The sequence below is a fragment of the Cladophialophora yegresii genome, assembly GCF_000585515.1.
Source record: "Cladophialophora yegresii CBS 114405 chromosome Unknown aczIN-supercont1.4, whole genome shotgun sequence".
NCBI classification, from domain to species: domain Eukaryota; kingdom Fungi; phylum Ascomycota; class Eurotiomycetes; order Chaetothyriales; family Herpotrichiellaceae; genus Cladophialophora; species Cladophialophora yegresii.
Genome location: NW_006913048.1, coordinates 2,756,029 through 2,769,118, shown reverse-complemented (window position 1 = coordinate 2,769,118; position 13,090 = coordinate 2,756,029). Strand labels below are relative to the sequence as shown.

The window sequence follows — 13,090 nt, the reverse complement described above, 5'->3', positions numbered from 1 at the left end:
CTCGACACGTACTCATTATCCAATACACGACTCCTTGACAAGGCTTGCCACAGAAAACTGGGGCTCACAAACTTTCACGATCATATGTCCTTCTAGCAAGACTTCGAAATGAGAAAGTCAGCAGCGAGGCGGAAGCGGACACGGGGCAAACGGGGCAAGCACTGCAGGCATGTTCTTGACGTGATCTCGACGAATTCTCTCTGATCATACCACTGCAAACCTGCAGACTGCAAATGCCGTCTTGGGTCCGCAAGCGGTGGGGTCGCCCTCTTTCTACCGTGCCACACCCGCGAGTTTGATATTGAACGTGGACGAATAGAAATGGTGCCATAGTAACCGGACATCGGACTGTCCAGTGGACCTTGCGCCAGGTCGCATCAAGTCGCATCAACGTTGCTCATATGTGCCCGATATGGCAACTGAGTACAGAATTCTCGTCCTCTCCCGCTCGACCCGCGAAGAACACTATTAACCTGTGGGCCTTGGGTTGAAGCCTGCTCAGCGTGAGCCCGGAACGGGAACATGCCGGCTAGTAGGTTGCCATCCCGAGTCGTGAGGCTTTGCGACATGAAGCTATTGATTAAGACAGTCCGCAGCGCTTTTCGGCATCATGAGAGCGATAGCGGGGCAAGATGCCCCTGACTCTGGAACCCTCTCGGGCAGCACATAATCGAGAAATACGCACATACTGCATCAATGGCTCGAGCTTTATCTATGCTCAATACAAACAAATGTGCTCTCATCTGGCCCAACGCCTTGTTGATGGAAATACCACAGTACAACATGCCACGCAAAAATCGAGTCTCGTTCGTCCCAGGTGGGTATTTCGCAGTCGACCACCGGACCATATCGGTACACCATTATGTACACCGCCATGCATGGTCTATCGTCTTTGTGAATACCTCTTTCAAAACTCCATTTGAACGCTCATGAAAACGAAGAAGCCTGGGAACAGGCCATGCGACTTGTTATGACGCCACCCGGTAGAGTGACTTCAACACCTGCAACATAGTGTTAGTTGTCGATCCGACTCCAAGAAAATCTCGAGAACGTACCTTGGCATGTCTAGGCTCAACAAACAGAGCACTGGCCTCGACCAGTTTCACGGGCTCCTCGCCCTCGGCAACCTCCAAACTCTCAATCCAGCCCTCAGCCCACGCCTTGCGGCCCTCGACTTTCGTCGTCTTCGCTCGCAGCACCAGAAACTGTCCTGCCATTGTAGGCTTCAGGTAATTGATGTTGAGATTGGCCGTCACGCCGACCTTGTTCGGCATAGCAGGGAAAGCGCATCGTGCAAGGCCCTCGTCAAGCATTGTCGCCAGGAACCCGCCATGCACAATCCCCGGATGGCCCGACACATCGGTGCCGACGTAGAATATCTGGACCATGGATTTTCCGCCCTTCTCGTTGAAATAGTACGGCGGCACCACAATCATGCCGGGGCCGGCCAACGTGCCCGCCGTCAGATTGTGCTGTTTCACTTCATCGGGGATTTTGAGGTGCGGTCTTGACTCGATGAAGTCGGGATTCGATCGTAGTGACCGTGCCAGAGCTGAATTCTTGATATGCTCGTCAACTTCCCGTGCAAACTCATTGTCGGGCGTGTAGAGAGTGAGGGTCTCGGCGTCGGAGGGTATTGACCCCATTATGAGAGGGTGGAGGATCGGGGAGGAGTAGTTGATCGCCAAGTAGGTGCCGACAGCGAAAGAGAGCGTGCTGATGACGAGGAAGCTGATCGTCCGCCGCACTCGTGCTTGTCCCTTGTTGTGTACAACGACTGAGAGGACACGTCAGTCCGCGGTTGAGCCTCACAGCTCGCCAGACTTGACTCACCTGTAGGATAGGGACTCGAACTGACGCTGCTGAGTATTCTCGAAAAACGCGTCGCTTTCCCTATCGCAGGTGATACTCCCGACAGTGAGAAAGATCCAGTGGCAGTGCGAACGGGCCGGTGAGCGATTGTGGACGGCAAAGGTGTAGATGCAAATGAGCAACGAGCGCAATCGGTAACGGTAGCGGTGATCGCTCTCCGTTTCAGAGAAAATCTTGGTCGAGCCCCGAAGAAGAAGACCTTATGTATTGTTGACGGCCTTGATGAAGCCATGATGGCAAAAGGCTTAGATATCCGCCCGCCAGAAGGCCGGCCGGATACGACGTAGCGGAGTGCGAAACTCGGCCTCAACAATGCTTTGATGCGGTATGATCGAATATGGAGCGCAAAAATTATTGGCCTGGGCGTCGATTTTCGGCGTCAATTGGCGGCAGCGATTGGCCCAGGCGCGTGCCTCGGCTCACAGCCTCACGGGCCAGCCTCGGGGCCTAAGAACGCCCGGAAACCTCCATCACCACCGTTACTCACCCCCTGGAAGAACGTTCAAAGAGAGCCAAAGTGTGCTCAATGCTGCGCTATTGCTTCTCAGCATGTCCTATTACTGTTTACCGCCAAGTGAATACACAACGACCAGTGCTTGTGTGGAGGTACATGATTTACTCCTGCCTTGATATTGTATGCTCTCTCCGCGCTTGGCTGCTAGGAAGCTCCCGTACCTCGTATCCCGTATTTCCCTTGTCGAGCCTGATGCCATTTTCAGTCGCCTGGTTGAAGTTGCAGCCCATCTTGACGGCGGTCTGGTCGACCCGCATCGCGTACTCCGTACTGTGAAATGTAACCCTCACTTGCGAAAAGCCCTTAACCCCCTCGGTTTCAAGCACCAATTACCTTATTGATGCTGCATGATTAGAGCGACGGTGTGGCACTCAGCTAGGAGATCCGTTCACAGTAAGGAGCGGCTTCCGACTTGGCGAGCTGGGCAGCTGCTGGCGGCGTTAATGACGTTGGCGCCGAAGCTGTCTGGAAACAATGTAAATACGGACAGCCACCACCACGAGGACAGTGGCATGATCCTGATGTTCGAATATCGCTGAAGCAAGCCATGGGTGTATCATTGCGCTCAAACAGTGGAAGAAGGACTTCGTGAATGTGAACCTTTTGATCGAGTTGAAGGACTGTGCGGTGGCGCATGATCGAAGTGAGGCGCGAGTTCTGGGTCCTGGCTGGGAGGAACCCCAGATTTCGGGGCTGTTCGTGCAAACACAGGGTCTTCTGCGGGCGTGGCAGGATGGATCTCCATTCCAGGTGTTCCTTCGACACCGGAGTGCGATCGAGACCGCGTGAACCGTACGGTTTCCTGTTCTTCAGGCCGTCGTTCAATTGGTGACCATCCTCCAGCGACGCTGCCTGCAATGATGCCTGCCATGGCTGTAGCGGGACCGAAGACCGAATTCGAGCTTGCTCTAGCCCGCCGCTTGGATTTCTCCGGAGTCGATGGTGATGCTGTCAACGTATCCACCACAGCTTGTTCGCCATCTGGGGTCTGCGGCAATTCGCTATTCGAGCGGGACCGGGACGGGCTGCGAGATCGTGGTAGAAATGCGTCTTTTGGGTGCTGCAGCTTGTACGTCAGCTCTGAGATGCGTCCGCCTCGGATCCTCTTCAAGAATTGCAGCTCTTCTCGAATGTCTTCCAGTGCTGGATTCCAGTGCACTTTCTCGTTCTCGTCATCTTCGAGCACAAATTCCGGTCCACGCTTCTTTCTCCTAGGCATAGGTGGAATCAACCTTGCAAACAATTCGTCGGGTATCAATCGTATTATGACTGCCACAGGCACCGAGAGCGCGCCCAACACAAGCGAATATCCCCACTGCGGCCCATTGATGCGGTTAATGGAGAAGGCCTGTCCTCCAACAAACATTATCAAGATTTGTCCTCCGACGATGAGGAACTGGATTCCGACGAACCAGTAGTTGCGCAAGACACCCTCGAAGATGTTGAATTTATTGTCCAGCCGGCGGGAATTGTATTGGTTGAAAATCTGCATCCACACAAACGTGTTGAAGATCGTGCTGTGAAGCCGGTCCTGCTCGCCTGGAGTTTGGTAAGACAGAATGCTATTGCCGGCAAAGTACAGTACGAGCGTCACCACGAGCTGATATATTGACTGTCCGATAATCATCTTCCACATCGTCAGTGTGATCAGCGGGGCCGATTTCGGTTCCGGACGTCGTTTCAGTATGGACGCTGAAGGGGGATCGGTGGCGAGTGCTAGAGCGGCAAAAGTGTCCATGATCAAGTTGACCCATAGAAGTTGTACAGCAGTCAACACAGAGTTTTCCTCATCGTTGGCAACGGCGGAGATGAATGTTAGGAAAACTGCAGTGATGTTGACAGTAATTTGGAACTGCACCTCGAGTTAGACTTGACAAAAAGTCAGACGTGGTCACAGAGCTTACCTGTAAGAACTTCTTCACAGCATCATTGACAGTCCTGCCCCAGGAGATAGCTTTGACAATCGAGGCAAAGTTGTCGTCCATGAGAATGATGGCCGATGCTTCTTTGGCAACCTCTGTACCTGCAATACCCATCGAGAAGCCGACGTCTGCTGTTTTGAGGGCTGGGGCGTCATTTGTACCATCACCTGTAACGGCAACAGTTTCTCCGAGCTTCTTGAGGTGGCCTACGAGCAGCTTCTTGTCGTCTGGACTGGATCGGGCAAGCACCTGTAGGCGTGGAATCACCTGCGTCAGCTGTTTCGAACTCAATTTCCGGAAGACCGGGCCTTCCATAGCAATTCCGCCAGAGGTGAAGATACCACACTCGGTAGCAATGGCCTTTGCCGTCATAATGTTGTCTCCGGTGACCATGCGTACAAAAACGCCAGCCATTTGACAGTCCCGAACTGCTTTCTCGACACCTGGACGCAGCGGATCCTGGATGCCCACCACACCAAGGAAAATCATATCCTTAAAGACCTTGTCGAAGTCCGCCTGTCGCTTATCCTCTGGGAGAGCTGCTCCCCGGGGTGGCCATTCGCTGAAATCTCGGTAGAGTAAGGCAATGGTACGCAGAGAGCGAGACGCGTAATTGCTCACAATGCCGTTCAGAGTCTCCACTTGGTCCGACGATATGGGGGCGTCTACCAGCTCCTTCGTTGGGTCGCTAATAATTCTGGAGCATTTCGAGATCAGGATTTCGGAGGCTCCCTTGACGAGCATGCGGTATTTGCCATTAGCCAGCTTGATAACCACAGCCATACACTTGCGGCCCGAGTCGAAAGGAACCATTTGCGCAATGTCAGCATTGGCTCGCTCTTCCCCAATCGATTCAACCGGGAGATGATCAACAACAAATTGAAGGAGAGCGGTCTCGGTCTTGGAGCCGACGAAGACAGGTTTGCCATCTTCTTCCCCTTCGAACGCAGTGGAGTTGAGAATGATTGAATCCTTGAGGAGTGACTTGGTGTCTTGGGAGAGCGTTGTATAGAATTCGGCAGCCGAGACATCATTGGTGACTTCAGTAGGGCCGGAGAGTTTGGCGTCTGAAGCAGCCGTCGAGTTGATCGGCTGCTGCTTGTCGCCGAATCTAGAAGCGGTAGACAGCGTCCCTGCCACGACTGTCATTTTGTTCTGCGTCAGTGTCCCAGTTTTGTCAGAGCAGACAGTCGTTGCATTCCCCATTGTTTCGCAAGCGCGCAGCAGGCGCACGAGATTGTTGTCCTTCAGCATCCTTGTGGTGGCAAAAGCAAGGGCTAGCGTGACAGCCAGCGGCAGACCTTCAGGGACCGCAACCACGATGATAGTGACCGCAACGATGAAGATTTGAAGAAAGCGTTGACCTTTGACTTGCGCGCCTCCTTCTATGTTCTTAAGCTCGGCCAAGAATTTGATGAAGAGGACCACAAACAAAAGTAGACCAGCAGCCAATCCAAGTTTTGCAATATACTCAGCAAGCACGTTCAGCTTCATCTGCAGTGGAGTCGTCTGACCCTCATCCTGTAGCGACATCAAAGTCTTGCCGTAGCTGGAATTGACACCAGTCGCAGTGACAAGGAAGGTGCCGACACCCTCAGAGACCTTCCCGCCAGACAGAATGAATGGATCCATTTTCTTCAGGCTCTGATGGTTCTCAATGGCGTGATAAACCTCGTCGGCAGCTGTTTTCCGAATGATGTCAGACTCCCCAGTGGCAGAAGACTCATCACATCGCACGTTGTGGCCGTCGATAAAGACCCCATCCACAGGAATCAAATCCCCGGGCTCGAGATGCATCACATCTCCAACCAAAACATCATAGACCGAAATCTCCTGAGACTTGCCCGAGCGGACGACCTTGACAAAGCGTTCTTCCTTCTTACGGTTCAACTTGACGAACTGACGCTCCTTCTGGTAGTCATTGAGCGCTCCCACAAAAGTCACCACAAAAATGGCAACCATGATAGCGACACCCTCGACCCACTGGACCTTCGCTTCATGCTCTTCAGAAGGCGCAGGATTGACGGTCTGATATATTCCAAGCGCGAGCGAGATAACAGCAGCCACGGACAGCAATATCAGCACTTTGTCGTTATAAGCGATCCATGCAAGTTGCCAGAAAGTTTTTGCCTTCTTCTCGGGGAGACGATTGTCCTTGAAGACGCGCTTGCGGTCGGCGAACGAGTTGTCCGAAGTCTTCGCAGGTGCAGTCAATGACATGCCGGTGGTAGTCCGCTTGACAGTCCCATAGTGTTGCACGGCTTCGGCGCCAGCCTGGACCGCTTCTCGAAAATCCACTGAGCCTTCCAGGCCAACTTCGTCGACGCTCAAGCCGCTGTGTCGATTTGTCCGTAAGCCTTTCTCGAGGCCCCCAAGACCGCCAAGGGCGTGGAAAGCGGCCAGATTCTTGGGGTTGATCATCTTATTCAGTTGACCAGGGCTAAACGCGAAGGGGTTGTTCTCAACCTTGAAATCCTCCTCTGTGCCTGGGTCCGGCGTCAGTGCGTCCGTATCATTGATCACATCGTCATTGTTATTGAAGGAGCTTTTCCGAGCATCCTCTGCAGGTGAAAGTGTAGAGGCTATCTGCGTCTCGCCTCCAAATTCCGACGTGGATGCTGAATTCTGGGACTCCATCGATGTGGCCCGTTGCCTTGACCCGGGAACGGCAAGGAAGTTTTGAGAGGCGCCATCAAGGAACTGGCCTCTGGGAGAGGACACATTGTGTGGAGAGGTCGGGCGCGACTCGCGGTTGGTGGCGTCGGAGGATGAGCGCACGTCCGTTGGCGATATGGAGAAAGGAGAGGACAATGAAGGACTCGAGTCAAGACCTGATGTTTGAATCCGAGGTAACGGTGCAGGCTTGTCGGAAACAGCGCTGGGAGGTTCTTCGGGAGGTGGAGGCGAATTAACGGCGGAATCGTCTATACTAATCGTGGGCGCGCGAGGTCTCTGTTGGGTTCCTTTTGGCGACTCCGCGTCTGCACCGTCTGTCCCGCCGTGTGCCGGCGAAGACATGGCTAGACCTGGCTGTGCTGGCCCGTCTTCTTCAGCCGATCTTGCGTATGACGAGTTTCCAAAGCGTAGAGTCAAGACGTATCATGAGAGGTCCGATGAGGAAATGGTCGGCCGGCAGCAGAAGTGGATGGTGGAATTAAGTTTGCTGCTGTTGTTATCCCAACAAACTGGTACAAGGACGCTGTCAGAAGTGCTTCGTAGTCAGACAAACGCGTTGTGACTGAGGCATACACACAGATATCCGTTGGCAGGTGAGGACCGCTCCAGTGATTATTTACTTCAGGCCGCCAATACTCCCGGTAGCGAGTCTGGTCGTGCAAGAAGTGCCGAGCCCGTGTCTTGAAAGGAAGCAATCTCGTGCGTTGGGTCCGCTCCAAAGCGCATCTGCAATAATGTACAACAAAGGGATGACTTCGGGATCGGATTCCGCCTCGCAATTAGAATAGGTAGGGTCGAACAAGCAAGAGAAGAATGGCTAACGGTGAAGCTAGAAGAGGTATGTACAAAGGAGAGGGAGCGAGGCACACTGCAGGGCCATTTGCTCGTGGAGAGAGGTCAAGACTACCAGATGGTGCAGGTGGAAGAATACATGGAGTGCAGTGAATGAGTGCTTTCGAGAGTCGCGCATGAATCTGGAAGCTAGGCCCGCTTACAGGCCCCCGCCAGCTAAACCCAAGCCTAAATCTCCTTTAAAATGCGGGCTCTCTCGGCGGCTAGGCTCTTTGCAGTTAAAATGCTGGCGCTCCGACGCCTATGACTGGCCGGGAGTTGCTGCCTCACTGCCATCGGACTCTTCCATGGCCGATCTGATGTACACTGGACATGACAATATCCGTCGGGCACCTGGACATCTCTGGCTTCGAGCCACTGTACTCCGTACACCACAGCAACTGCGCGGCATGCCGTCCATCACAGTAGCCTGGCGGCAAAGCATCTGAGATCCAGCAGAGAAGAACCTCGCATCTACACAGTACGGGCGTCCCTGCTCTCATCAGCGCGCCTCTGCTGCCAGAACAGCGCGGCTCCTCCAATCCCTGGCTCGAAACGATGGTCACCTTTGCACTGCCACGGTGCTAAAGAGTCTCCATCGGGTGTCAGGCAGCCTTTGCCTTGTCACCTAACAGTCTGGGCCTGCGGCTTCCGGGACGAGATGAGTGATTCCGTTCCATCCAAGGCTATGCTAGCTGACACCTCCACCCTCATACGAGTACCAGGTCCGTCTTTATTTGCGCCAGCGTCTTACGCGACACCCCAGTAGAAGTCCCAAGACTCCGATCGCAGTCCGCCCACTTAGCCGGAGATGATCTATCACGGCTTCTCTCTTCGGTGCGCTTTCGCAACGTCGAGCGGTGGCTAAGGTCGTAGTGGCAAACTCGACGAAACAAGATCAACGGAGAGGTGCATGCCCAGGCCTAAGTCAACGCTTGGTCTTGCTTCGACCGCCCACACGTGGTTCTTGTCGTGGAAGACACTTGCTTCTCCTACTCCGTACATTGGCAGACACCTGTCTTCTCAAACCACGATCAACGCCCAGGAGGTGCCACTGCTCTGGGCGCTGAGCAACAAACCTAAAATGCCCAAGTCGTAGCTTTCTCGCTTTCAGCAACGCCATGCATCCATGACTCGATGGCAAACCCGCCAGCTCAGGAGATTCGTGTCATGTGTCTGACTGTGTCCATCCTATGAGCTCACGACATGTGGCGAGTCAGGCACCTACGAGGGAACGATGGCTATCTCGATCCAGGTGACTGGCTTAACGCCCTCCAGCTTAATCCGAAAACACATGGCTCTCTCAGCTAGATGGCTGCGATGTTTTCATACATCATTTCGCCCATCCGGTCGAGTGCACTGACTACAACAAGCATTCCCACTCATCAATACCGTCAATCATACTTGGCCATCAGCCCTCCTGGAGCGCCGTTCTTCTCGATAACCTCCTCGAAGCCCTCGATACGGGATACCATGGCGTATGGTTTGAGTCTCTTCTCCTTTTCGACTGTCCCTTTGAAGCAGCCACTCCATCCTGGCCGAGGATATTCCCGCACCACATTCTCAATAGTCTTAGGGTGCACCAACTCCTTCACAGCACCGATGTTGTCCAAGAGAGTACCCCAGTGAATCAGACGGGTGACGAGGGTGACCTTGCCCTTGTCCTGAACATCCTGGTGTCTTAGGATGGCTTCCACCACACTCTCGGCCTGTTCCCGTGGTGCGATACCCTCGCCTCCCGTCACCCACGGATTCTGCAGAAGATCAAACGCATGAAGACCAGCGAAGAACTCGTAACTGAGATGGGTCCTCCCAATGAACTCATCACAGGTGCCAATGTCGTGCAGCATGGCGGTCAGGTACCACGTCTCCTCCAGTTTTGAGCCTGGCGTGAGTTCAAAGTCGGGAAAACATTGCCTAGCGATTGCTAAGCCCCAGGTGTACACCCGCAAGCTGTGGCGGTAAGTGTCATCGTCAAGCTTGGACTTCACGTAGGTGGTTACGCGGTCGGTGAGCGGTGTCTTGGGAGGCTGCAGCGATGAGATGTCCATGGGCTGAGGACTGGTCGTTTTTGGCTTGTCTTGCGACTGATCGGCTGGTAACGCCGTCAAGCCGTAAGTCTTTGCGCTATCAGCCATCTAGTCCACGGGGAGATTCGAATCGGGCAGTCAGGAGCTGTTAGTGTTGTTTCGATATTTGCTCCAAGTTGGGATGACACGGCAGTGCTGTAGAATACCTGATGGGGCCAGGCGTGTACTTGTTGGCAGGTACCCAAGATAGAGATTGCGGACTTTGCTTCGCCTTTAAAGAGCTCCGTATCAACAAGCGCACAGATTAAATCTTATACTTTCACATAGCACCGCAATATCCGTCGACACCGTCGACACTGGCGAGACTGGCTGTTGTTTACCCTCTGGATTACATCATGGCCCCAATCGCCTCGTCAAAGGCAGGGCTGGGATCAGTCGCATTACTAACTCCCTCTCCCAGAATCCGCCCGCCTTGTAGTTGACTTGCTTGAACTCTGCGCCGTCGCCGCACCAAATTACTTCTTCCAGCCAACAACACCGACACGAGAGACCGGAACCTTTTCCGCTCATACTCAGAGAGCCCAATGTCTGGAGAGGCTCAAGAAAAGACTGAGAAGATGGGAATCGAAGGCGCAGCTCATGGTGAAGCCGCCGTGTCTCATTAGATAAGAGCACTTCCTCATTTGCTCTGAGCCTAGTAAGCACATGACACACTTTGCATGAAAGTGTTGGATGTAATCGAGAACAGAGGGAGGTTAATCACATCTGTTGGTCGCCGTGTTCACCTGTTGCTGGGGGCTTCGCGTATTCCCGTCGCTTCGCTTTCACACAAACCTCATTCGGTCCTCGTTCGAGGCAGACTGTTGCCTCACCTCGGCCACAGTTTTAATATTTCGGTTGACTAGCTGATCTCCTCCTTGAGCGAAGACTTCAGATGAACTACGTGGTGCTTTCCATCAGGACCGATCATTAACCCGTCGAGCTACAGCTGTGCTCGTTCATGGCCACTTCGACAGCTCCTATGGCAGTGCTTCCTGGAACGTTTTCATTCCACTCAATGCGTCATATTGCGCGTTTGTGTAACCTGGCCTGGCCGTCTCTATGGTGATGCGTTGTTACCCCTCTTTGTGTCTACCATTTCAAGACGCTCTTCGTGGCTGCTACAACTCTTTCCTTCCTTCACAATCTCAATACTCGCCTCCTTCAGCTTCTACTTGCTTTGATAACCAGCTGCATTAACTCAACTGACGAAACTACTGCCAACAATGGCAAGAGTCTTAGAGGAAGTGACGGAATGCGAGAGTATCATCGGTTATGAATTCAGGGAGAAACGCCACGCCATCAGAGCGCTCTTTGCCTACACTGGCGCTTGCCAGTACATGGATTCTATCTTCGGCGTCAAAAAGAACGACGGGCTGGCAATCTACGGCGATATCGTTATCCAAGACCACCTATGCAGGCAATGGCTCGACCTAGGCCTTACCAAGGGCATGTGTCCCCATGAGAAGCAGTCTGTCTCCGTCGAGTGCTGACAACGCGTCACAGGGGAATGGACCCAAATCCGTCAGGTGGCGAGCAATACCAACCTGGCCTCCATTGGCAGGGCTAGAGGACTGGACGCTTGCGTCGTCCTCAATCCAGGAACGGTGAATGTGACTGATAGCGTCATGGCTACCACTGTGGAAGCCATCATCGGCGCAGTGGCCTTGGATGGCGGCAGGGCGGCGGCCGAACAGGTCATCGATCGACTGAATGTGACGCATGAGCTGCTTACAGCGGTAAAGTCGACTACTCTCCTACCATCCCGACCTTGAGCACGAGGTGCACAATACTGCTTACGTGAAATATAGGTACCGCCTGCCACAGAGGTGACGGTGAGCTTCGACGCAGAGCAACCAGGAAGCTCTGGCGCGCCGCCGGCGCCCACGGGGTGCCTTGTGCGGTGTATATACCTATGCTTCCTACACCAGTGTAGCTTGATTACGCCGCACAAGACGCCTTGCCGGCTCCGGCCGCGCGCTGGAGAATCCCGGTTGCTCTGCGCCAGAGCTCTCACTCATTTCTGTCGCGGATGGACCTAGCCTGCTTGTGGCGAGATGCTCCCTGACCGGTCTTGACGTACGACCCCGAGAGTGTTGCAGTGAGGTGTAGCATTGCAACAACCCTCGGGATCGGGCCTTCAGGCCGGGACGCGGACTCTCGTCCTTGTACGCTTGGTCACACTCAGGAACCCAGATCCGGTCCACACCTTCTAACGCTTGTCTCCCATACAGAGCAACCAGCCAGGCGATGGCGCAGCATGAACCCAGATGGTCAGCGACAACTACTTCCAACAGAGCAAGAACGCAAGAGCGGCTCACGACGTAGCAGACTGGCGGGAGTGACGGAATGGGTTGTTGACGTTGATAATCTTGTTTCGTATCAAGCTGTTTTTAACAGCTCCGATTGACCGCAGTACACTCATTCAGCGTTTTGGACAAGGCTGTCGACGAGGAGGACAGGGGAAGAGAGGCCAGCGACGGGATCATGTAGCCGAATGCAGACCCTTTACCGATGGTCTTCCATGCTCATGAGTGTAGGTATGTCGAAGGACCGGACAACCAGCTTGAAGTGCACTAGCTTGACAAGAAGTCCCTGTCGGAGAGCACCTGCGTCTCCCGAAAGGAATAACCACTCCGCATATACATAGATTGTCAAAGCGACCGGTAACCAGCGATCGGCAACGAGTAAGCAGTCCTCAGCAACCCGTGGGTGAGTAGGCTACAGTACGAGAAATTCATCAAAGACCCGGACACCCCCCACAGTCACCACTTGCTGCACCATGGTCTCGAGCACTCGAGCCTACGAGGTCCCCAGATCAATCCTCCCCCCTGATCACCCGCCTTCTCACAATCGCATTTTCCACGCTTGTTTCCAGCCGCCACAACAGGCCGGTGTGTACTCCGTCTACAAGGCGGTGCACTTCCCCTCCTGCTCGCAACACGACCAGATGAACCCGTCCGCATAGTCTGGGTCGTCGATATGACCCTCCATGGAGCCAAATCGGGCGTCCGCGTAGTCGTCTCAGAATTCAGACTCGTCATTGACTTCCTTTTCGCCTGTGGGCCACAGTAGGTAAGTATTGGCATAAATTATTCAGCCAAACAATAAGTCAACGCTCAGACAGTCAACACTCAGACAGTCAACACTCAGACAGTCAACACTCAGACAGTCAACACTCAGACAGTCAACACTCAGACAGTCAA

At 53.8% G+C, this 13,090-nt stretch overlaps 4 protein-coding genes across 4 annotated transcripts; 1 reads left to right on the top strand and 3 right to left on the bottom strand.

The window, feature by feature from the left end:
• Positions 1–968: 968 nt before the first annotated feature.
• A1O7_06347 (uncharacterized protein) lies at positions 969–1,646 on the bottom strand (the record flags this gene model as incomplete). Its single annotated transcript, XM_007760350.1, has 2 exons — positions 969–1,001; positions 1,056–1,646. 2 exons carry the CDS (start codon positions 1,644–1,646, stop codon positions 969–971), a joined length of 624 nt encoding a protein of 207 aa, XP_007758540.1.
• A 1,305-nt stretch (positions 1,647–2,951) lies between these two features.
• Positions 2,952–7,326, bottom strand: A1O7_06346 (Ca2+-transporting ATPase; the record flags this gene model as incomplete). The annotated part of the gene is made up of 2 exons (XM_007760349.1): positions 2,952–4,238; positions 4,291–7,326. 2 exons carry the CDS (start codon positions 7,324–7,326, stop codon positions 2,952–2,954), a joined length of 4,323 nt encoding a protein of 1,440 aa, XP_007758539.1.
• A 1,883-nt stretch (positions 7,327–9,209) lies between these two features.
• A1O7_06345 (uncharacterized protein) lies at positions 9,210–9,953 on the bottom strand (the record flags this gene model as incomplete). Its single annotated transcript, XM_007760348.1, has 1 exon — positions 9,210–9,953. One exon carries the CDS (start codon positions 9,951–9,953, stop codon positions 9,210–9,212), a length of 744 nt encoding a protein of 247 aa, XP_007758538.1.
• A 1,157-nt stretch (positions 9,954–11,110) lies between these two features.
• A1O7_06344 (uncharacterized protein) lies at positions 11,111–11,659 on the top strand (the record flags this gene model as incomplete). Its single annotated transcript, XM_007760347.1, has 2 exons — positions 11,111–11,339; positions 11,391–11,659. The coding sequence occupies 2 exons, from the start codon at positions 11,111–11,113 to the stop codon at positions 11,657–11,659; spliced, it is 498 nt and encodes a 165-aa protein (XP_007758537.1).
• Between the last annotated feature and the right edge of the window lie 1,431 nt (positions 11,660–13,090).